The sequence below is a fragment of the Triticum aestivum genome, chromosome 7D, assembly GCF_018294505.1.
Source record: "Triticum aestivum cultivar Chinese Spring chromosome 7D, IWGSC CS RefSeq v2.1, whole genome shotgun sequence".
Lineage (NCBI taxonomy): Eukaryota > Viridiplantae > Streptophyta > Magnoliopsida > Poales > Poaceae > Triticum > Triticum aestivum.
This window is the reverse complement of record NC_057814.1, coordinates 76,123,062-76,144,712: the sequence shown is the minus strand read 5'-3', so window position 1 is coordinate 76,144,712 and position 21,651 is coordinate 76,123,062. Positions and strand designations below refer to the sequence as shown.

Here is a 21,651-nt window from a genome sequence, read left to right as displayed (position 1 = left end):
TTATTTTGGGACGGAGGGAGTACTATTTAGGGCCTTGTGCCATGGGAAGCTATGAAACACGCACCCTCTGCTCCCCCACACGCACTTTTGGGTCGGCCCATGTGCGAGGCGAGGCGCTCTTTTTTTTGTTTTTCTCTTTCATTTTTTCTTTGTTGTTTTTTCTTCTTCAAATCAAATTCAGGATTTCATCAAACGTTAATGATTTTAGAAACTAATTTAGAAGTTTTAAAATACAAAATTTAAAAAATGTTCAAGAATTTAAAACGTGTTTATGGATTTTTTTAAAAAACTCACAAATTTGAAGAAAAAATGTTCCAAATTCTAAAAACAGTTCGCTAATTTGGGAAAAATGTTCATGAAATCAAAAAAAGGTTAATGAATATCATGAAATGTTCGCGGATTAAAAAATGATCTCTTATTTCTAAAAACTCATGATAATTTTTTAATATAGAATAATATTTTAAAATTCATGAGAATTTTTTAATGTATGATGAACATTTTTTGAATCTTGATGAATATTTTTGTATTTGATGAACAAAATTTGAATTCAATAATTTATTTTTAATTTGATGAAAAGAAAATTGAACTCGATGAACATTTTTTGAATTTTTGATGCCATGGACCTCATGGAATATTCACCTTCTAGCATGTTCTGAACAACCTCCATGCCATGGCCAATGCAATCGCCACCACCCTGCTAGCATGACCAATGTAGCTGGACAGCACTTAAGCATGCCACTCGTTGCAGAGATGACCCAATTCAAAGCCCTCTACGCAAGGAGGAATGACAGAAACCTAAATGCAGTCCTGATCGCAGATGAACAGTTTTACCAGGCGACCTACTCTAGCAGTGGCAGAGGGAGGAGAGGTGAGGGAGATGGTGACTGCAGGGCCAAGGTTTCACCCTCGAGTCACCACTGCTCAATCACGAGAGCCCCTTTTGACACTCGTGCTATTGCGCATCCCTTGCCTGGCCCATATAGGTGTTAGTCTTTTCTTATTTAACAAATTTAAGATCCCTAAAAAAAATTAACAAATTTAAGAATGATTGTAAAAAATGGTATACATAATAGGAACATATCATATTTTTTTTTTCCCAAATTAGGGAAAATATTTTTTCTTAAAGTTTTAAATGATATTGTCAAAAAAAAGTTTTTTAAATGGGGAAATATTATGAAAGATGAGAACTGTTCACGTTTGAACAAATAAAACTTCACACGTATGAAAGAACATGTTTACCACACGCAAAAAAAACATGTTCACCGCGTATTAGAAAATGTTCTTGAATAAAAGATTATGTTTCAGTATTTGGAAAGTTCATGCATTTTCAAAGGTGCGAGGATTTAAATAAATCATATACATGTGAATATATGTCATACTACGAAACACAATGTCATCGTGTATTCGAAAATTGTTCTTATATGAAAAATTAAATTTGTGTAGTACTTCCTCCGCTCCAAAATACTTGCCGTGGTTTTAGTTAGGGAGTACAAAAGTTCATATATGTTATGTAATATATTTGTGTACCTAATGACTAACGAGCACCTGAACACAAGCCCGTTCCTGCTTCATACGGGCCATCGGACCATGGTAGATGGCGCCTGCAATGAAAAAGGCTAGAGCATGCACTGAAAATCTAACTGAAAATTATTTGAACTACATTTTCTAGCCGAGCAAGTGCCTGAGGAAGTCCATTTCTATGAGATGGAATCTGGATCAGAGTGATGAAGGTGAATATCTGAAGCGAAATTGAAGCTGGGCGCAATGACTTCAGTCTAAAAAATTAATGGAGATTGAAGGGGTGATTTGAATCTAAAGGCAAGGACTGCCTTCAGAGTTCAAGATCACACCAACTTTCTTTCTGCAGTTGTCCAGTGCAAGGAAATAAGAAATCAGCTGCACAAATTGCATCAACTTCTCAATGACATCTTAATTGAAGTGCACAATCAATTTTAACTCCACAACAAATAAGATTGGGGGTTTCACATGCTCTGTTTTCGCATAAATTACTAATAATGGTACCCAGAAGCATCAAGCAAACCAATCAAGGCAACAAAGTTTGCGGGCCAAATGGAATCACAGCAGTCATCAAGACAAACAATGCAAAATTTCATATTTTGATTCCACTGGCATCACCATGGTTTATTGGCTCGTATTTTTGAAATTGTAGCAGTTATCAAGACAAACAATGCAAAGTCTTTCATAGTATTTTGATTCCGCTGTCATCACTACGGTTTATTGGTTTGTATGAACCACAGGACAGATATTCCTTCATACTGTATATTGATTCCACTAGCATCACTACGGTTTGTATGGACTGGATGTGCCTCCAATTACCCCACTGCTCGTTTTCAGAGTACCATCCGCATTTCTCTCAAGCAGATCATCAAAGAACTTGTTAGAAGGAACATAAGACGGTCGGCGAGACCCTGCAGACATGGGTTGCTTCAGGCTCTTGTTTGTCGGTGAATCTGACGCGGCACTTCGAAGCGGTACGCCAAAAGATTGCGATTGCTGTAGGGGCCTCATGTTCGGCGGTACTTTAAGAGGCGAGTTAGAAGTAGAAAGTCGCTGCGATGAAGATGCCACGAAAGGGTTTGACTCGGTGTTGTCCTGAGGGGCCCATGGTGGTGGCGGGTAAGGAGATGGGTTGTAAGAAAATTGTGGTTGAGGTGGTGGTTGGTGCTGCTGCTGCTGCTGCTTAATGGGTGCAGTTTGAGGTTGATGCTGAGCCCAAGGAGCGACGTAGCTGTTGTGCGCTGCAGCTGTGTGTTGTGGGTCTGCATAATGAGGCTGTGGATGATAACTGGTTGGGGAACCACCAGGATGCAAGGCAGGTTCAGGTGATGGGCTTGACACTATGGTGAGCGCAAGGAGGTCGCTCATAATCTTGTCTTCTGGAGAAGTCCTTATAGGAGCTAGATGATCAGGCAATGCTAATGCACTGCTTGAAGTAGATGGTGATGATGTAGTGGTCACAGAAGCTGCTGAGCTTGCTGTTCCATCCTGCGTGGACGACGATGATGCGCCTACACCTGAAGAGGCGCTCTTCTCATTTGCTGACCTGAATCTCGAATTCCTGACCACAATTAATCGTCAGTAATGAATCATGCAAGATAGACTGAACGAATATGAAACAATAAAGATCGGTCATTAGTACGGCCTGCGAGCCAGCTGAGAGAACTCATCATCTTCCTCCTCTTCCTCTTCATCATCCAAGACAAAAGTTGGTACAATGGCAGTTTCGGGAACAACTGTTGCTGCAGGGGTTGTAGTGATCCCTCTGGGCAACTCACTCAACACATCCGTTTCTTCACCCGGTAGAGGGGAACCTGATGCAATTGCATCGTGTTTGGAAAGCAGAATTTGCAATCTGTCGTTTAAGTCGAGACTTTGGCTCAAGAGGTCCTCATCACTGTAATGCAGCACAGGAACGTCAGATAATTTATATGGAATTGCGGTTGTCATTCTGTAAAAATGATCCCTGCCTCTGAACAGTGATTGCCACTACTTAACGTTGTCACGTACTCATGTTATGTAAGGGGAGTGTCCAGGTAATAAGCTTGACTTTGGTCTGGGTTTAATTTTTTGACGGAGAATCTTAATCGTTATTGATTTGAAACAGAATTACAATCTGAGTGAAAGGTTGTGTGGAGAAACAACGGATTATTCTTACACACAACTTACACACAGAAATCCTTTAAACCAAATATGCCCTTAATAGCAAAAGATGATATGACTGCTGCCACACATTTATCCCTTCATAAATGGTAATAAGATGCGAGAATGTAGTAGACAATGTTCATACAGCACGTACCTCACTGAACTAACCAAACTCATGATCTTTTTCTGGTATGACCGGCATTGGTTCACAAGTTCCGCGATAATTTCATCATTCACAGCCTAAAATGGCAAGCATGTCAGTGATTTAGAAATTTACATGTGTAGTGACCAACACAAGGCAACAATAAATCATTTCAAACCCTCAAGATTAGACTCATATACGTTGGATGCAAAAAGTGCTCTTGAGCATACAACAGTACCACACTAAATAAATTAGTTAAAACTTTAACTTGTATGACATTTATTGACATCAATATAGAGGAACCAACAATAGGGTTGTACATGGCAGTGAGTCGCGCCATGACCCACGCGGACGGCCGCTCGGGAAAGACTACATGTCAGCATGTGGATTCCTTGGTGGATCTCATTACCTTGGCCGGACACGTTGGTTGTCCTCTCCTCCCCGGCGTGCTCACAGGTGTTTCATCGTCCCTCTCACATATAGAATGGTGGCGACAGGCTTCTTTTCCCACCTTGGTGGTGGTTATTCAACCTCTGTATTCATGGTTTTCTCTAATATGGCAGCACCAGCAACGACCCTCCTGCTTCCTCACTGATGCAGGATCCATGGTGGCAATGAATCTTCTTGGGTAGAGCTGTCGAGGATTGTGGTGCCTTTGGCTTTGGACAGTTCAGGAGCTACTCTGCCTTGTGGGGGAACAAAAATCCCACACTGCTCTTCCTTCGTGAAACAAGACAGTTGAAGTAAAGGGCGAGAAACTTGCGACGTAGACTTGGATTTCAACATTACTTTCTAGTCAAATCTCTCCGAACAGGCTTTCGCCCCGCTTTATATATAAAGCAACAACCAAACAAAGTACACGGCCGAACGATACAAGGTAGAGAGGTAGCCCTCTTACAAAGTTGATCCCAGGATGATCGGATCACGTACACTGCACGCGACTACGCTGCCGAAAAAACACAGGAGGGATGTCGGCGCCGCGCATCACCGCTGTCGAGTCCACAATGGACAAAGGTTTTCACCCGAAATCCGGACACAGGGGGGAACACCACGACGACATCTTCAAGAAGAGAGTGGCGCCCACGAGCGTCGCCATCATCGGCGCCAGAGCGCAGAGCTTTCGCCCGACAGGTCCCGCATGCCACAATGAGGTCTTTGGAAGAAGCATGACGAGCTCAGATTCCCAGATCCTGATCGAGGCGCCACCACGGAGACCGAGAGCGGCCCCGAGCCACCTTGCGCTATGCCTCTCTCCGCCCACACTACCAAGAGACAATGCCACCACCACCGCCATGGTGCCCGCCGGAGAGCCAACCATGCGGACCACCTTCCAGGGCCGCCCCCCCAGCATCCATGCCACGAGAAATTGCCAACCGTCCACTTCACAGTGCACAAGCGCAGTTGGAAAAGCCCGGCATCAGCCTCTAGGCCAGGGCCAGCGCCACCACCGTGGGGGCACCCGCTCCTGAAGTCCCCACCAATCCCGGTGGACCAGGGGGACATGACCTAGTGGCTGCCGACAGCCATCGTCAAGCCATCAACTCAGACTATGCCAAATCCGCGGCCTACAGTACTGATCCGACTGTCGGCACGACACTGTTACGACCACCAACACCACGGTCCTTCACCAACGTCATAACCCAATCGAACCGCAAGCTCCTACCTTGGCCGGAACGGAGGCGGCCCAAAGTCGTGCATCGACTCCAGGGCGACTGAGCGCCGGACGTCGCGTGAGGAGCAACGAACCCCGGGCCGGAGGACCACATCAAACTCCTGCACCAGCGCCCAGTCCACATTGCCACCCTACTGCCAGCCAACGCACCTGGGAAGGGCGGACGCCGCCCCATCAGATCTGGCATCCTAGATCCAAATGGGGGCCGCCGAGCAGCCGCAACCACTGTGCGAGCCCCGCGCCCCATCGGCTCTCCACGCATCACCCCGCCACCACTGTCCGAGGCCTAGGCCTCCACCGACCACCCGCTGTCCTGCCTCCACCCGCCCGTGAGAAGAGCCGCCGGTCACCTCGCTGCCAGCAGCCGCCGCCCGATGCCCAGGAACGCCAGGCCGCGTCACCCCCAGTCCCCAGCCCTCGCCAGGCCGATCAGGAGGGTTAGCTGGAAGGGCAAGGGTGAAGAGCGAGAAGCAAGGAGTCGGAAGTTCACTCCGATCAATGTTGGGCAGTTTTGTTTTTTGGAAAGAGCTCAAAGTACAAGAGTGAGAATTTCACAGCGGTTGCTAGAGAATAACCAAATTGGAGTCGAGCATACTTAGAATTGGCGAAATCTGCTATGCACTTGTTACCAGAAGTTCAAGTGAACCATGGACTAATGGAGTAGCTCATTTGTTGGCTGAACTAGCCAAGCGGACTATGCATTCTGTGTTTCACGGCTCCGATGTGTGTGTTCGAGTTGCTTCAGAACCATTGTAATAGTACTGTTCCAAATCAATAAAGTTCTTTCTTCTGCAAATAAATAAATAAATAGAAGAACAGCGAGAAGAAAAAACAGAATAAATCTGTATACCTCATGATCATTTGGATCCACTTCTCTCAGCATCTCACTTAGTAGCTCCGCGGCACTTAAAATTCGTTGCAAATCTGACAAACTAAACAGATAAAAATATGTCATATAGCATGAAACGAATTTCATCCGTTTTCTCAGACACTAACATGGAGCACACAAAAGATGCATAAAAATATAAAATAAATGGTTACCTCAGAGGAGAGCCACTTGATGAAATCATCCCATCAGCTCTCAAGGATGAATTGGCTGGACTCCCGATCCCTGGTTGAAGGTGAGGGGCGAATATTGTTGCTGCCTCAGGTGAGCGCCTAGGAAATTCTAAACCAGATTGCTGCAATTAAAGAGGCTCATTGGTATATGTACCAGATTCACATATCTGATGGGTGACTTTCGAAAGTTGAAGAATAAAAGGGTGTGTCATGAAGTGTAGGTTGTTCTGGATGGTTTAGCAGACAATAAAAATACCTTAAGTTCAGAATATGCCCAGTAGAACTGAGGGTGCTTCCCACCAGGCCCACCAAATGCTTCTTGCCAAGAATCAAGGAGTGTCAAAATTTTGTCCCTCACTTGCACATTTGCCTGTGGTTATACTGAAGAATTTTAATCAATACCACAAAAACAAACTTTTAGAGAACACAAAATTTATGATACATATGGTAATTAGAATTAATTAGACAGAGAGCCAGAGTAAATGTAATGTTTAGAAAGTTAACTGACTGTAAGAGCAAAGATTGGATGAGTACACATGGATGCCAAATAAAACACTAAGATCTTATGAATTTGATTAAAAAAGGGGAAACTTAAAAGAAGATTACTACCCAATAGGTTTGAAAAGAAATCTTGCATATCTCAGTTTGCTCAGGTAGCAGTGAGTGCAAATTTCGAAGGTCTATGGGTTAGCCATGAGGCCGTGACCACCTGGCATTTGTCTGTTTCAGTAATTCAGACCTTAACTAACCAGTCTTAAGCCTTGGAGCTACGTCCATACTGATTGTAATGATTTTTTTGACATTGGCCGGATAAGAAACATTGGACTACAATCATGAATATGTTCGTGTCGAATCAAATTATGTTAAATACAGTGTGAATCCATGTATTTGCCAGAAGATGGAAGGAATTTTACCTACATAATATACATACTGTAGTTCTTAGTTCCATGATTCAGAAAATAAACATTCAGTGGCTTTTCTGGAGAACAAAGTGTACAACAGCATGTATTAGAAAACTAACCTTTTTCTTGGCAAGTTTGACCATTTCTTGCAATATACCGCGCTCTACAACCAGAAAATGCACATGATCCCCACAATTTTTCACCAGAGTCTCCAACAGCTGCAATCCCAATTCATGGTATTCTCACACAAGCACAATCAAAGCAGGACTAAAAATTTACTTAAGCTGTCAAGCAGAGAAACGTACCGTCAATGCAAGAGACTGAACTGATGAATTCTTGTGTTGAAGACGCTTCTTCAGAGTTTTAATCACCTCCTTTGCTTGCCTGAATCATTGCTTTATGTGTAAGCTCAACTATTTGCTCCTTTTGGAAAGAAGTCACAAAAACTTAAGGATATAAGCTGCTCTGTGCCTGCCTCGTCATTAATGTAGTGACCACGCAAAACTAGGCTGCAAACTTGTAACCACTTGGAACATGTTGCAGATGAGAACTAGCATGCCAGGTTTGGTCAGTGGTAAAGCTCATCCGCAAGACTGACAGGCAGCATCCTAAATCGTTTTCAAAAGTACTCTAAGGATGCATGGTCCTTGAGAAAGTTGGTGTGAATATGAGGTTTATTTGGTCATACATGTTTTCTCAGCGGCAAAAGTCAGCAGTTATTTCTAGAGTCACCAGTTATTTGGCCTATATTCTGACTTACGTGGTGTGGGTAGGATCACCCAACCTTCTGAGTACCTTAAACTTAGACGGTAGACTAGTCAATGCACAAGAAAGAAGTAAAATGGTGCGACACTTCCGATGTTCTCTGTCTGAAACGTGTAAATCTTTTGGAGAAAGAAATTATGACAATCTAGAGTTCCAATGGTTAGGCCGAGATGCCCTGGTGTGTCTGAACCTGGAGAATCTAGCCAATCTAGAGCACCATAGAAGCAGCACTCATGAATGATGAAACGCATGTACTCTGTTTTTCCTGAACTGAAACATAACTAGTGCAGTTTTTTTCGGAGTGGCATGAAGCTGATATGGTCCTTCTGTGCCTGAACCCAGATCGTATGCTAGGTTAGGCAAGCCAAAAATATGGAGGGCTCAACCTGTATTTCCACTATGCTATAGTGTATGCGATGCTCTGCTTTTCCTGAACCTGCGGCCTTCTCCACCCTCGCCGATATCTTTATAAACCTAATAACTAACCTTGGCGCGTGGCGATAATTTAGCATATTAGGATGAGGAGGAGGAACAACAATAATAGCTTCTACTCCTACTACTAGAGAAGACGGGAATTGGGCTGTTAGCACCGGAAGGAAGGAACCGATCGAGAAAACAGATTTCGAGCGATTATCGCGGTCGCACAGGAACCGATCGAGAACTGAAACGAAGCCGAGAGAGAGAGTAGGGAAGGGAAGGGAACCCGTGATCGGAGTTGACGCCGTCGCAGATGTCGATGTTGAGGGTCCAGTCGGGCCCCAGCAGCAGGTCGCTCGTCGCCTTCTCCACCCTCACCGCCGCCGCCATCTCCTCGACTCCCTTCTCCACTCGCCTCTCTCTCTCTCTCTCTCTCTCTCTCTCTCTCTCGCGGAAGACGTACGAACGGGGGAGGTTCAATAGGATCGCGCAGAGAGGAGGAGGAGGGCCGATGACGATGACGATGACGATGACGGTGTGGTATTGGAGGGGTGGGGGTGGGAATGGGACTCGGGCGATCGGTTTCGGTCTCGGTGGCAAAGAACAAGACAAAACGGGCGGCCATTATTAGGCGCATCTGTGCGCTTCCGGTCCGTGCGAGGCAGAGGCACACGGAGCGGAGGCGGAGTGGTGGTGGTGGTGGTGGTGGAGGCCCGCGAATCGAACCGATCGCTCACGGGCTGTTGCTGTCACTAGTGCTAGGCTGACACACAAAAGTACTCCCACAGGCCAATTCCTCCAAGAGCACATCCCTCCCTGTTGTCAACCTTTTCTGGCGAGGGGGCGGACAAGTTGTTTTGCATCCCCTCTCCCTCTCTCTATACCCAGTCTCGATCATGGCGGCACTCTCTTCAAAAGGAGGATCATGGCGGCGGCGCAAGTAACACGACAAATCAAATCCAAACCACCTCTTTTGTCGATAATAGGAATAGCTTTTAATTAAGCTTACCACGGCCACACCTTTTCGCCGAGCACATCACGCGGACGCACACTGAACACAGCCCCGCAGGGCCTAGCGAGCGCAGCAAAGCCAAGGGCACTACGTCCGTCCGTGGTGGAGGGCTTCGTCGGTTTGCCACTACCACGCCGCCGACCACCGTTTGTTGCGTTCGTGGAGCCTCGCTCTACATCACGCCCAAGACTTTTTGATTCTGGTGGTTTCTGATAAGAGCAGCTCGGTTGATTGACTCCAACCATTATTGCTTAGGGCTAATATTCGGTCTACATCATGCTTTCGGTATACTAGATATAGATTCTAGTCTTTTCTTTTCATCCGTGTGTGAGTGTGACGACGCTGGTTAATATCATATCAGGGCGAGACGACATTAACCGAGGATATCATATCACTAGCCACGTAGAGTCCCAGGTTGTGTTTTTTGATGGTCAAGGATGCTGAATCACTGCACTCCATGCTTCCCCATGCAACAAGTTGAAGCTTTTTCAAGTTAGGACTTTATATATCATGCCGTTCCTCGGTCGGGCTATTAACATCGGAAGTCCAAGAATCGAACTGAGCTAAGTCGACCGATGTTGCTGGTTAATTCGGTCGATGGTGTTCGATTCGGTGTTCTCATCGCTACTTTGTTTTGTGTTCGGGTGTATACCCAATTTTCATCCTACATAAACCAAACTCAAACTGACTATCAGACCACATACACTGAAATGGACCTCTATTTTTCCTAACTACCCTACTTTGTTGGCACGTGTGAGCATGGCCCTAGGCTCATGTACGATGCACGCCCCGGCCTCATGCGACCTTGTTCACTCATGCCTGTGCTCTCATAATCACTCTCCTTGCAATGGTTTTCGTCTCCTCTCCAAAGGACTCCAATCTCTCAACCTAGTTGCCTCTCAACCTTTGAGGTTGGATTTAATGTCATGATGCCTAGCTACAACGATTCTCCGAGATGTGCTCATGTTGGCCTGGCTCTCCAACGTCATATTATTTTTTTTCATTATATCTATCTTCCCCTAGCTAGCACTAGTACAACGTTGGTCTTCCACCTCGAATCCATCGCACGAGGAGCCCGGTGGGGAAGGCAAAAAGTGATGACCCTGACCGCTCACCGCATATACAACAAGTTGGCGCCACCCCCTCACAAATGCACGAAGTAGAAAACCAGTCTGTCCCTTCCCTAATAGCGAATTAAACCACACACACGGGGGATCCTATTCACGTGCAACGCGTCCAAGGATGACCAAACACACACGCCCCAGGACACTCACTTTGGTTGGCTACCGACCTCCCTATTGGGCTTCGACCCATCCAAAGAAGCGAAGGCAAACTAAAGAGGAAAGAAAACTAAAAAAGTAGAGAGGATATTTAAATGTTTGAAAAATAAAGGAATCTTCGTGAATTTTGAAAACATTGTAAAAATAAAAATATCCATTAACTTAAAAGTAGACATATTTGAAAAATGTTTGTGACTTTTAAAAATGTTCACGAATTTAGGAAATATTCGCAAATTTGAACAATTTTCCCCACAATACAAAAAATGTTTGCTAACTTCAAAACGATCATGAATTTAGAAAATGTTCTTTCAAAGTAGTTCCCGAATTTTAGAAATGTTCATGATTTTTAGAAATATTAATGCATTGCAGAAGTGTTCATGAATTTAAAGATTTGTGTACCGATCATCATAAGCGTCACGTCCACGTGCGAACAAGCCCAACCGCAACCGACAACCGATACACTTCCTAACATGCGCGGCCACGATTGCAGACTAACTGGTGCAGTAGGACACTCCATTCTAAGGGAGCTTAATAACTTAAGAGATGTTCATTTTTAGGGGTAGTTTAGTTTGATTTATTGTGTGGTCTATATATGATACAGTGGTGTAACTTAACCAAAATTTATGATGGGAATCATTTTTTGTTACCCATGTGGAATCAAACAATTTCTGTTAGTTCTCTCTCCTCACCTTTCCCCTTTGTCATGAGAGGTAATCAAGGCGAGTCGTCATTCCTCGCCATCCATCCATCATCATCATCATCATCGGTGTTGAGCCTGTTGGTTACTCCACCGGCTTCTCCGGCGGTGCGATAGGTGGGCAACCCTAGTGCTTCGGCGTCGATCCATACATTAGGGTTTTTTGGTGGCGCATCATTGATTATGGCGGCAGTGCGAGTCTGGTGAATACATTTTTTTCTCCAACTTGTCCATCTCAATGATGATGTCATCATTGACTCACGGGCATAAATCCTTCTTGTCGTGCTTTCAGGATGACGAGGCTAGGGTTTACTGGGTACTTCGATGCGACGACGCCGACAACTTCCTCCTGCAGTCTGATGCTCCCGTCTCAACTTTTATCACGTCGGTGCGTTCTCTTGTGCCGGCGTGACGCCTATGAGAAATAATGAGGCATGCTCTCGGATTTTCAACTCTTCCGTTTGTGATGACTTCTTCTCGAGGGTGTTACGCCAGTGAAGTTGTGGCCCTTGATGACTTCCCTTCTGTGATCAACAACGACAAGCTTGTTCCGAAGATGGAGTGTCATGCAAAGAAAGTTGTGGCCCAAGGACTCCAATATAATTTCTGTATTTATTTTTCCAGGGTTGTTTGTACTCCTGGAGTCCTGGTTTAGGAGAAATTGAAATTCTGAACCAAAAAAGAAAAAATCTCCATTCGTCGGTCGGTCCTACCAGCACAGTAGCTGTGACCACCACGCCACCGGTGGGTAGTCGCCGAACCCCGCTGCTCCGATGGAAACCGCCGCGGCGCCCCGCGTCCAGGCGCTCGCCGACGCCGGCGTGCCCCACCTCCCGGCGCAGTACATCCAGCCGCCCGACCTCCGCGCGGGCCCCTCCCCCGCCGCCTCCCTCTCCGTCCCCGTCCTGGACCTCTCGGACGCCGCCGCCGCAACAACCCACGCGGTCGGCCGCGCGTGCGCCGAGTGGGGCGCCTTCCACGTCGTCAACCACGGGGCCCCGGCGGGGCTGCTCGACGCGATGCGGGCCGCCGGGCTGGCCTTCTTCCGCGCCCCCATGGCGGAGAAGCTCCGGTTCGGCTGCGACCCGGCCAGGGGCGCCGCCGCCGAGGGGTACGGCAGCCGCATGCTCGCCAAAGACGACTCCGTGCTCGACTGGCGCGACTACTTCGACCACCACACCCTCCCCGAGTCCCGCCGCGACCCCGCCCGGTGGCCCGACTTCGTCCCAGGATACAGGTAAGAGTGAATTTTTTGCCCTGGTACAGAGACTAGACTACAGAGTAGTCTCTGGATGAGCTCCTACGCGTTAAATGTGCACGCTCCATATCTTTTGTAGAATTTTTGGACTGCTTTGGCCATTTTATGAGCAATTACATGCTCAGATGCAGGATTGAGTAAAAAAATTGGTGGCAAAACACACTGTCTCTGTTGTAGATTCGCTGTTGGACCAGTATTTCACACAATTTTTTTTCCATGCGATTTAATTTCTAGAAATGACCATTTCAGTGTGATTTTCTAATTGTCTACATAGGTTCTTTCAGAGTATGATTCTGAGTAGAAATTCAGCCAGATACTACTGTAGCACGACACATCGCTACCGAGATTCATTAATACATCTCATGAGCTACCTTGTATCATTGCCCATGTTTCTACAAGATCTATCACATTAACTATCTTTTTACGAGAACAAATAGCCTAATATATCTGCAATGTTTGCAGGGACACTGTTGTAAAATACAGTGACAGCATGAAAGTCCTTGCCCAAAGATTGCTGTGCATCATCTCTGAAAGTCTGAACTTGCCACCCTCCTACCTGCAAGAAGCGGTGGGGGAAGCTTATCAGAACATCACCGTTAGCTACTATTCCCCTTGTCCACAGCCAGATCTTGCTCTCGGATTGCAATCTCATTCTGACTTTGGCGCAATAACACTTCTAATACAAGATGATGTGGGTGGGCTCGAGGTATTTAAGGATGGGATGTGGATACCTGTGCATCCTGTGCCTGGTGCAATCCTTGTAATTCTGTCTGACCAGACAGAGGTAAAATACCTCCACATGCTTTTATGTGTTTATTACTTAACAGCCTGTTTGGTAATCACTTGGGCAGGGGAATGGGAGTTTGCACAAGGGAGTTTGTGGAGGAATTAGGCAATGGGAAGTAGACTTTTTTACTTCCATTCCCTTGTTTGGTATATGATTGGAATTAGTGTTGGATGAAACTCTGCCCACGAATTAACAGGGTATCCCGTGGGAAGAAAATGGTGGGAATTGGCTTTCTCAACTCCCATTCCCCTTCACACTTAAACTCTCATTCCCTCTAATCAATCAGTGATATGACTTCTAGGGTCTGTCTTAACATATATGGCTTTCTCAACTCCCATTCCCCTTCCCACTTAAACTCTCATTCCCTCTAATCAATCAGTGATATGACTTCTAGGGTCTGTCTAACATATATACTTACAATACCCTGTTCTATTTTGGACGACTTCAATTCAATATTTCTAGATAGCTTGTATGAATGTGATCAAAATCAACAGATGCTGAAATACTGGTAGGAATAAAACCTACTACTAGTTCAAGGATGTGCTGCTTTGATATTCCATCAGCTAAAATTTAGTAAACTGTCAGAAACAATTTGTCAGTAAACTTCATTACACCAACCATTACAATTGTTTGGCGGGGCAGCACATAATGTACTGATTGAGCATCATGACACAATTTTCTTTCTTCTGTTTACATGCAGAATGCTAATTAATCCCAGTTTATTTAGCGTTCTTTTTTATGCTTCATGTTCAATGTTTGGGTGAATAAGTGCAAATCTTATCATATGGCCGCGCTTCTTCCGTATGAACATTTTGTTATGTTTTCACTAGATTGACTTCTGCATGTACATTTTGTTATCTTTCATTAGATTGACATGGTCTCTGACCAAACCGTTGATTCTAACTTAAGCCGAAAATCTCCTCCTGCATAGTCGCTAAATGGTTCTTTCATATGTTGCTCATGTTTTCTACCATGATTCAGATCATAACCAACGGAAGATACAAGAGCGCCGTGCATCGAGCTGTGGTCAATGCCGACCGTGCCCGCTTGTCAGTGGCGACGTTCTACGATCCACCTAAATCTCAGAAAATATGTACTGCCCCCCAGCTCGTGAGCAAGGACCATCCGCAGAAGTATCGGGATGTGGTTTACGGCGACTATGTCTCATCCTGGTACAGCAAAGGTCCAGAGGGCAAGCGCAATATCGACGCCCTCCTGATGGAGCAATAGACAGGGCCATTGAAATGTGCCACAAAATTTGTTACACACACAGCGCGAACCTGACAAACTTGATCAATAAAGAGGTGGAAAACAAGATTGTATATAATGTGATTTGTTTGTGTGAAAATTTACCTTAGCCTTCGTGTAGTTGAATGCTATGATCAATAATTCATGTCTCGTTTGGTCGACTCGTGTTATGTAGTACTCTCTCCATCTCAAAATAAGTGTCACTACTTACTACAAAGTTGTACTAAATCAACGGACGCAGATTTGGTGAACATGGTTGCACGCGCACCCTCTATGAATAGTAAATTCGAAAAAATGCTAGAAAAAAATTCAAAAAATCTGTATTTATTTTTGTAATATACATAGTCAACCGGTATACTCGCATATGAAGTTTCACGAAGAAATCACATTTGTGGTAATCTGGGCAAAAATGATAAAATCGAAGCTATATTAAAAACAATGTTTAATGAATAGTATGATCACACTAGTATTTTCTTCACTAAGAATACCATGGGTGTCAATACATCATGCAACTTCACATGTGAGTAGTATGATCGACTAAGTTTCATACAGCGAAATTTTAGAAAATTTTATTTTTTTAGTATTTTTTTATGAATTTACTATTTACGTGGATGCGCACGCATCCATGTTCACCTTTGTATTTTCGTAAATCAATGGCACTTATTTTTGAGACGGAGGGATTATTCGACAACCCATTCTTTGGGTTCTTTTTCTTTTCACGGGACCGGACAGCCCTTTCTTTGGTTAATTGGCTAGAGGACACAAGTTCTCTTCATCCCTAATAATGAAAGAAAATGCAGGTACAATCTGCCAGTGACCTTCTCTTTTTTTAAGTTCAGATTTCTTTGAGTGGTTTTATTAAGTTAAGATGCCACCGTGTATTTTTTTCCGGAGGACAAATGTGAGACCTATCTAGGGTAAGTAAACACAAGTGGTAGCCCTTTTTTTCAACAGTGGCACACGCGTTCACCTGGGAAAAAAATCAGGGGTGAGAAGAAAATAAAATAAAAACAAAAAATAAGGGCGTTGCGAGAATCGAACTCGCGACCTCTCGCACCCAAAGCGAGAATCATACCACTAGACCAAACGCCCACTTGATGGTAATAATTAAACGGAAATTTACATAACATAATCGTTATATTAGCTGTTGCAGGGGATGAAAAAAAGGTCGCCGTTGCCGGGGATCGAACCCGGGTCACCCGCGTGACAGGCGGGAATACTTACCACTATACTACAACGACTTGGATGCCATTCTTATTGGCGGACAGTAGATATAAGTGCTGAATCTTGAGAACTCAAAGACTCATCCAGAGTAGGACTAGCTGAAAAGGAAAAACCGCAAACAAGATCGAGGCCATGAGGATTCCTTCAAATGGATATATATACAGAGAGGCCATGGAGGAGCACTGGTGCCGGTGGCGCGCAGTGGAGGTCGGACACCATGGTCGGCGCCGCGAGGAGGCCCGACGAGTGGAGCGGTGGCGGAGGCGTGGGGAGAGGTGGTGACGGCTGGGCACAACACCGATGAGTGATGAGGGGAGTCGCAAGGGCACACTGTTGAGCCGGCATTGGGAAGGAGAGAGCTAGAGCAAATGTTGCTGGAGCTGGAGCCGCTAGTGGCAAACATCCAGGGCGGACGCACGTTATGCTGAGAGGACTGAGGAGGGGGGCCGGGATCCCACTTGATTTTTCGCCACCCCAACATATGTCCAGCACAGGTCCAACAAAGCCCCTAGTAGCTCTGTCCTAGTGCCTGCCTCCGCTCCGTTGCAAAAGTCAAGAACAGAAAAAGGCGACTGATAGGCGCCGGCGCACCAGCCCAAAGTTTTAGCCGGTCGCGCCCTATTGGCCCACCACGAGCTGTTGGATTCTTGTCCATCCAAGTCGCCGCCTTCCTTCTCACCCCGTTCGTGTTTTCAGATCTGAAGAAACACCACATGTCATGGCGGCCGCCCACCCTCCCCCGTTTGTGACCATCGATAGCCGCCGCTGTGGTCGCCAGGAATACGTGAGGGGTGGGAGGGGTGTGTCAATGGGTTCGTCAGGCGGCCCGTTAGGGGACATGCTGATGAGCAAATCATTAGAAGGGTTGGGCTGGTGTCAAACAACAACCGGAAGAAAATAAAACCTGAAGCAAATAAAAAACAGATGTATGACGATTAGTCACTCCCTTGTTAATATTATCTCTTAACTAAAAGAAGGCAAATCTTATTTTATTTCTCTTTCTTCCATTTCCGCATTATCTGCATCATACTTCTAAAATAACATTATTGTAACATTCTTCTGAATGGCTGTAATGCTCCCCATCGTATGTAGATTATTTTTTCTATAAAAGAAATAGAAAATGATTTATATGTAGATTTTTCTACAGAAGAATCAAAAAACAGAAAAAATGATTTATATGTAGATTTTTGTACAGAAGTAACAAAAAACAGAAAAAATGTTTTATATGTAGATTTTTGTACAGAAGAAATAAAAAAAATGGGGCGTTGCAAGAATCGAACTCGCGACCTCTCGCACCCAAAGCGAGAATCATACCACTAGACCAAACGCCCTTGATGCAATTAATTAGACAGAATGGTATATAACATAGTTAGATGATCAACCACAAGCTTATCTAGGGGTGGAAACGGATCGGATGCGGATCGGATAGTGCTCTTACCACTTCCATTTTCATATTTTCAAAATGAATACGGATGTTATTGGATACGGATGCGGCTCGGATATTATTCGAATACAGATAAGTATTGGATATTTTCTTGATTCGGACCAGATACGAATAATATCAACATATTGCTTAAGTAAATTAGTCGATAGCTATGTGACCTGAAATAATCAACTTGTGACATAAAATAAGTCAATGATAAATAGGTTTATGAATAAATACTATTGTAATGCATAATAATTTACAAGTTTAATCATATAAAGAGTAAAATTTGGCCACTTATTTGGCTTTTATGTTGGATAATTAGAATATTGGGTCTAGAATTTTTAAAATTACCTCCCATAATCTTATTCGGATACGGATACGTCCACTTCCATATCCATATTTGTGTCAAAATCTCCTACCATATTTTATTTTTTATTTTTTTAATAAATTCGGATACGGATAATTTCCATTTCCATTTCCATTTTGGTTCGGATGCGGATGTTTCGGATATGAATAGGCATTTTCTCGAATACGAATATCGGATATTTTGAATTATCCGCTACCACTTTCCACCCCTAAGCATATCCCGTACCGTGCGCACATATATGGACCAATCTCTAAATTCGATAAAGCAATCGGGTCTGGCAACAAGGCGGTAACGCCCAAGAAATCACCCAATTGCACCCTTAGAAAAAATGAGAAAAGAAATCACCCAATTGCCAGCTAAATATTATGTTCAGGTCAATGGCTAAAGATCCTTAGCAGCGACTCGTGTATAAGCGGCCTTCCTCAGGCCGGGGCAAGGGAATGAATAATAACCGCGCGGTTAACCCCGGGCCTCTGCATCAATCGATGCATGCAGCCATATTATTAAATAAAAACATAACAATGTCATAAGGTCCAAAGAAGCTCATATTACACGCTCAATTAACTGAACCAACAAAAGTGTCAAACACATGTTATTCCAATGCCCAAAGGTGAAACAAGTTGAGAGAAGTCCACATTTCAACCCCAAACTAACCCCTCGGTTTAATTTACAACCCTGAACTCCGAAACAGGTTGAAATACGCCTCGAATTAACCGCAAGGTCCAAAACTCAACCGGTTTTGGTCTTGGTTTTGTGTGAGTCAAGCGGTTTTGACCATGGTCGATGCTGACTGGGCAGCGCCACATCAGCAGTCAATGCTTCTGTCTCTCACTTGCCCGACCCTGACCACCCTCACGAGACCGACCTCACTTGCTTAACATTGATTGGCCGGGGATTGATTAAGACGCACGGGCCCATCGGTGGACATCAGGGGGGGTCAATTAGAAGAGGGTCCTCAACCTGTAAAAACCTGTAGAATGTGCCTGTACGTGTAGCATTTTTGCTCACGAGACAGCAACCGCCGCCTTGCCCGCCACCCCTGCCTCCGTCCGTTGTACGCACACATGCTCCAGACCTGGAGCACGCGCGCAAGAAAGCTTTTGGCTCGAAGCGTGCGCACACACTGCTGGTCAGGAGCTTGCACACACGAGACGCAGCACCGCTTCGCTCCTAGAACACGGCAGTAGCTAGCGAGTGAGCACGGCAGCATGCCAGAACACACAAACACACGTGCGCGCCGCGCGCACACCACGCCCTCGTCGAGCTCGCCTCCGTGCGCCTCGACGGCACGCGCGCACACACCCATGGCCACGTCCGCCAGCACACAAACGCGCACACCTCCGGAGGGCAACCTGGACGCGGGAGAGCTCGCCGCGAGCCGCGAGCAAGATGTTGGTAGCCTGGTAGGAGACGGGAAGCTCACCGCGAGCCGGGCGCCTCACAATGCTCGGTGCTCTGTGCCGCCGCATTGCTGCATCCAACTCCGACAAGCAATTGCTGCCGGATATCAGTGCCTCCAACTACCATGTCATGGTCACCTCGCCGCCGCGAACCAACCCGGCCACCCCATGAAAAAAGGCGACCAGGGGAACGCCGATCTCGACCACAACCGTACTGCCCCGTCGTCTTCGTCGACTCCGGCGAGACCTCATGGAGGGGATCTCTGCGCGTGGTAACGACCTCGATGAGCCGGCGGACAAGCCAATCTTCCGGTTCTGGCTGAAGGGCGCCGTCGAGCTCGTACTGCGTTCCGTGCTCGCCGTTGACTTCGCCACCTAGCTGCTTCGCGCTCGCGATGCTGGGGTGGCTTTGCTGCGTGGCCGGTGGAGGAACGTTGGGTGATGAACGCCTGGAAGTGATCGGGGGAGGGGCGCTTCGCGACCTCTGGACGGCAGCAGCAGCAAGACCGGCTCCAGTAGGCGTCGGCATTCGGTACCATGGTCGACGGAGAGAGAGGTTTTTTTTTCCTTTTTTCTTTCCTGTGTGCTTAGTCAGCGGTCAATGTGGTGACCATGCAGGTGAGGCTGTGCTTGAGCATCTATTAGACCTACCTGCAAATGAAACAGCTATGTTGGGACAGGAACGAAGAAAGCTACGTAGTTCACAAGGAGCAGACAAAACAGCCTTGCAGCAAACTTCATCGCTGCCTCAAAGCCGAAAGCAAAAATCCAGAGAAACCCTTGAGTACGACCGTCTGTCGAGACAGTAAAGCTCAATGTTGATGCCGCGTTCGACCCTGATTCACTGCAAGGTACTGTTAGTGCTGTATTGCGGGACAACTCTGGGAAATTCTTGGCAGCAGGAAACAATGTAGCTAGGGAATGCATGTATGCTCTAATTGTCGAAGCCCTTGCACTTCGGTTTGGTCTCAATTTGGCGCAAAGCTATGGGTGCTCAATTTGGCGCAAAGCCCGGTTCGAGCATTGCCATCGTGGAGCAAATTCGGCTGCTCATGAGTTAGCAAGATTAACTAAGTTCTCTCCCCCTAGTACTTGGTTTGATGAGGCCCTAGTGCCTTGGTCCCTTTTATTGTAAAAGATTCTTTGTGTATTACCACTGAATAAATAAAGCAATTTGGAGAGTTAAAAAAGAACCAGCAAAAGTTTGCACGGGCATGTAAGTGCAGAAAAAAAAAGAATTTTTGTGTATTCTAAAAGATTCTTTGTGTATTTAGCACTGAATAAATAAAGGGATCTGGAGATTTCAAAAAAAAGATTGAACCAGCAAAAGTTTGCATGGAAATGTAAGTGCAGAAAGAAAACTAGAGGAATAAAAAAACAACCGTTGCCGGGGATCGAACCCGGGTCACCCGCGTGACAGGCGGTAATACTTACACTATACTACAACCACTTGGTTGACAATTTTATTGGCACCTCCTTATCGTAGCGTTACAACGGCCATCCCTTCCATCACCTCAGACCATGCACCTATTATAGTTGAGCTCAGTTCCGAGATTACTCGATGTAACCTGTTCAGGTTTGAGGATCATTGGCTTCAGATTGGAGAGGTTAAAAATATCATTTCGGCGGGATGGCTGAGAGGAACCTGCCACATACAGTCCACTGCATCTTTAATCAATGTCAAGTTCAGACGGAGCAGAGCAGCAAGCCGAAAATGGGCTCGTAATAAGACAAATATCCGGTAGCTTACTGAGAATGTATTAATGCTATTGAAGAGCGCAGACAACTTTTCCGCCTAGAAATAGAATTCACCTTGAGGAGATTTGCTGAAGGCAAAGCTAAGCAGCTCAGCTTATGGCAAACCATCTTGCGATGAGAGCAGAGCACACATTTTGTTTACAAAAGAAAATAAATTAAATACAAAAAAAACATTGGGGCGTTGCGAGAATCGAACTCGCGACCTCTCGCACCCAAAGCGAGAATCATACCACTAGACCAAACGCCCAATTGATGTCTCGTTTCTTTGTTACTTCTATAAGTTCAATCCCCACACAGCAAAACCCGAATTGCAGGACGAGAAGTTATAACAGACTGAATTTGACTAGAAAACATATGAGCACTGTCAAACAGTTTCAGGTTATGGGATGGTAGGGCAGATAACGGATATATCGATACCAACCTTGTGAAAATCACCCTATTTCTAAAAATTATCATAATGCAACAAATAACTTAAGATCTGTAACATAGGACAGAAGGCTGACACTGCTATTTGTAAATTATAAACAACTTATAAAATAACAAAAACCCAATTCTCTGTGCGTGTGTGTGTGTG

General features: G+C 45.4%; 2 protein-coding genes and 4 non-coding genes across 7 annotated transcripts; 1 reads left to right on the top strand and 5 right to left on the bottom strand.

Moving 5' to 3' along the window:
• Positions 1 to 2,090: 2,090 nt before the first annotated feature.
• LOC123165483 (TOM1-like protein 6) lies at positions 2,091 to 9,217 on the bottom strand. 2 transcript variants are annotated; one of them, XM_044583138.1, is made up of 9 exons: positions 8,907 to 9,217; positions 7,744 to 7,822; positions 7,558 to 7,656; positions 6,793 to 6,906; positions 6,519 to 6,658; positions 6,328 to 6,409; positions 3,818 to 3,903; positions 3,164 to 3,415; positions 2,091 to 3,079 (listed from the first exon to the last, which is right to left on the bottom strand). In XM_044583138.1, the coding sequence occupies exons 1-9, from the start codon at positions 9,008 to 9,010 to the stop codon at positions 2,302 to 2,304; spliced, it is 1,734 nt and encodes a 577-aa protein (XP_044439073.1). In that variant the 5' UTR covers positions 9,011 to 9,217; the 3' UTR covers positions 2,091 to 2,301. The 2 variants fall into 2 exon arrangements, with proteins under 2 accessions (XP_044439073.1, XP_044439074.1); XM_044583139.1 differs by lacking the exon at positions 8,907 to 9,217 and adding an exon at positions 7,914 to 8,886.
• Positions 9,218 to 12,284: 3,067 nt separating this feature from the next.
• Positions 12,285 to 15,063, top strand: LOC123168320 (jasmonate-induced oxygenase 4). The gene is made up of 3 exons (XM_044586190.1): positions 12,285 to 12,846; positions 13,330 to 13,651; positions 14,636 to 15,063. The coding sequence occupies exons 1-3, from the start codon at positions 12,383 to 12,385 to the stop codon at positions 14,882 to 14,884; spliced, it is 1,035 nt and encodes a 344-aa protein (XP_044442125.1). The 5' UTR covers positions 12,285 to 12,382; the 3' UTR covers positions 14,885 to 15,063.
• An 859-nt stretch (positions 15,064 to 15,922) lies between these two features.
• TRNAP-UGG (transfer RNA proline (anticodon UGG)) lies at positions 15,923 to 15,994 on the bottom strand. The gene has a single exon. It is a non-coding gene; the product is annotated as a tRNA-Pro (tRNA).
• Positions 15,995 to 16,071: 77 nt separating this feature from the next.
• TRNAD-GUC (transfer RNA aspartic acid (anticodon GUC)) lies at positions 16,072 to 16,143 on the bottom strand. The gene has a single exon. It is a non-coding gene; the product is annotated as a tRNA-Asp (tRNA).
• A 1,242-nt stretch (positions 16,144 to 17,385) lies between these two features.
• TRNAP-UGG (transfer RNA proline (anticodon UGG)) lies at positions 17,386 to 17,457 on the bottom strand. The gene has a single exon. It is a non-coding gene; the product is annotated as a tRNA-Pro (tRNA).
• Positions 17,458 to 21,252: 3,795 nt separating this feature from the next.
• TRNAP-UGG (transfer RNA proline (anticodon UGG)) lies at positions 21,253 to 21,324 on the bottom strand. Its single transcript has one exon. It is a non-coding gene; the product is annotated as a tRNA-Pro (tRNA).
• Positions 21,325 to 21,651: the final 327 nt, after the last annotated feature.

Excerpts from the sequence above, each read along its gene's own strand:
- LOC123165483 (XM_044583138.1), bottom strand. The coding sequence starts at position 9,010 with ATGGCGGCGGCGGTGAGGGTGGAGAAGGCGACGAGCGACCTGCTGCTG. Across the intron at positions 6,907-7,557 it reads TCAAACTTGCCAAGAAAAAG|GCAAATGTGCAAGTGAGGGA; the intron begins GTTAGTTTTCTA and ends GTATAACCACAG. Across the intron at positions 6,659-6,792 it reads GGGCATATTCTGAACTTAAG|CAATCTGGTTTAGAATTTCC; the intron begins GTATTTTTATTG and ends CTTTAATTGCAG.
- LOC123168320 (XM_044586190.1), top strand. The coding sequence starts at position 12,383 with ATGGAAACCGCCGCGGCGCCCCGCGTCCAGGCGCTCGCCGACGCCGGC. Across the intron at positions 12,847-13,329 it reads GACTTCGTCCCAGGATACAG|GGACACTGTTGTAAAATACA; the intron begins GTAAGAGTGAAT and ends CAATGTTTGCAG. Across the intron at positions 13,652-14,635 it reads TTCTGTCTGACCAGACAGAG|ATCATAACCAACGGAAGATA; the intron begins GTAAAATACCTC and ends ACCATGATTCAG.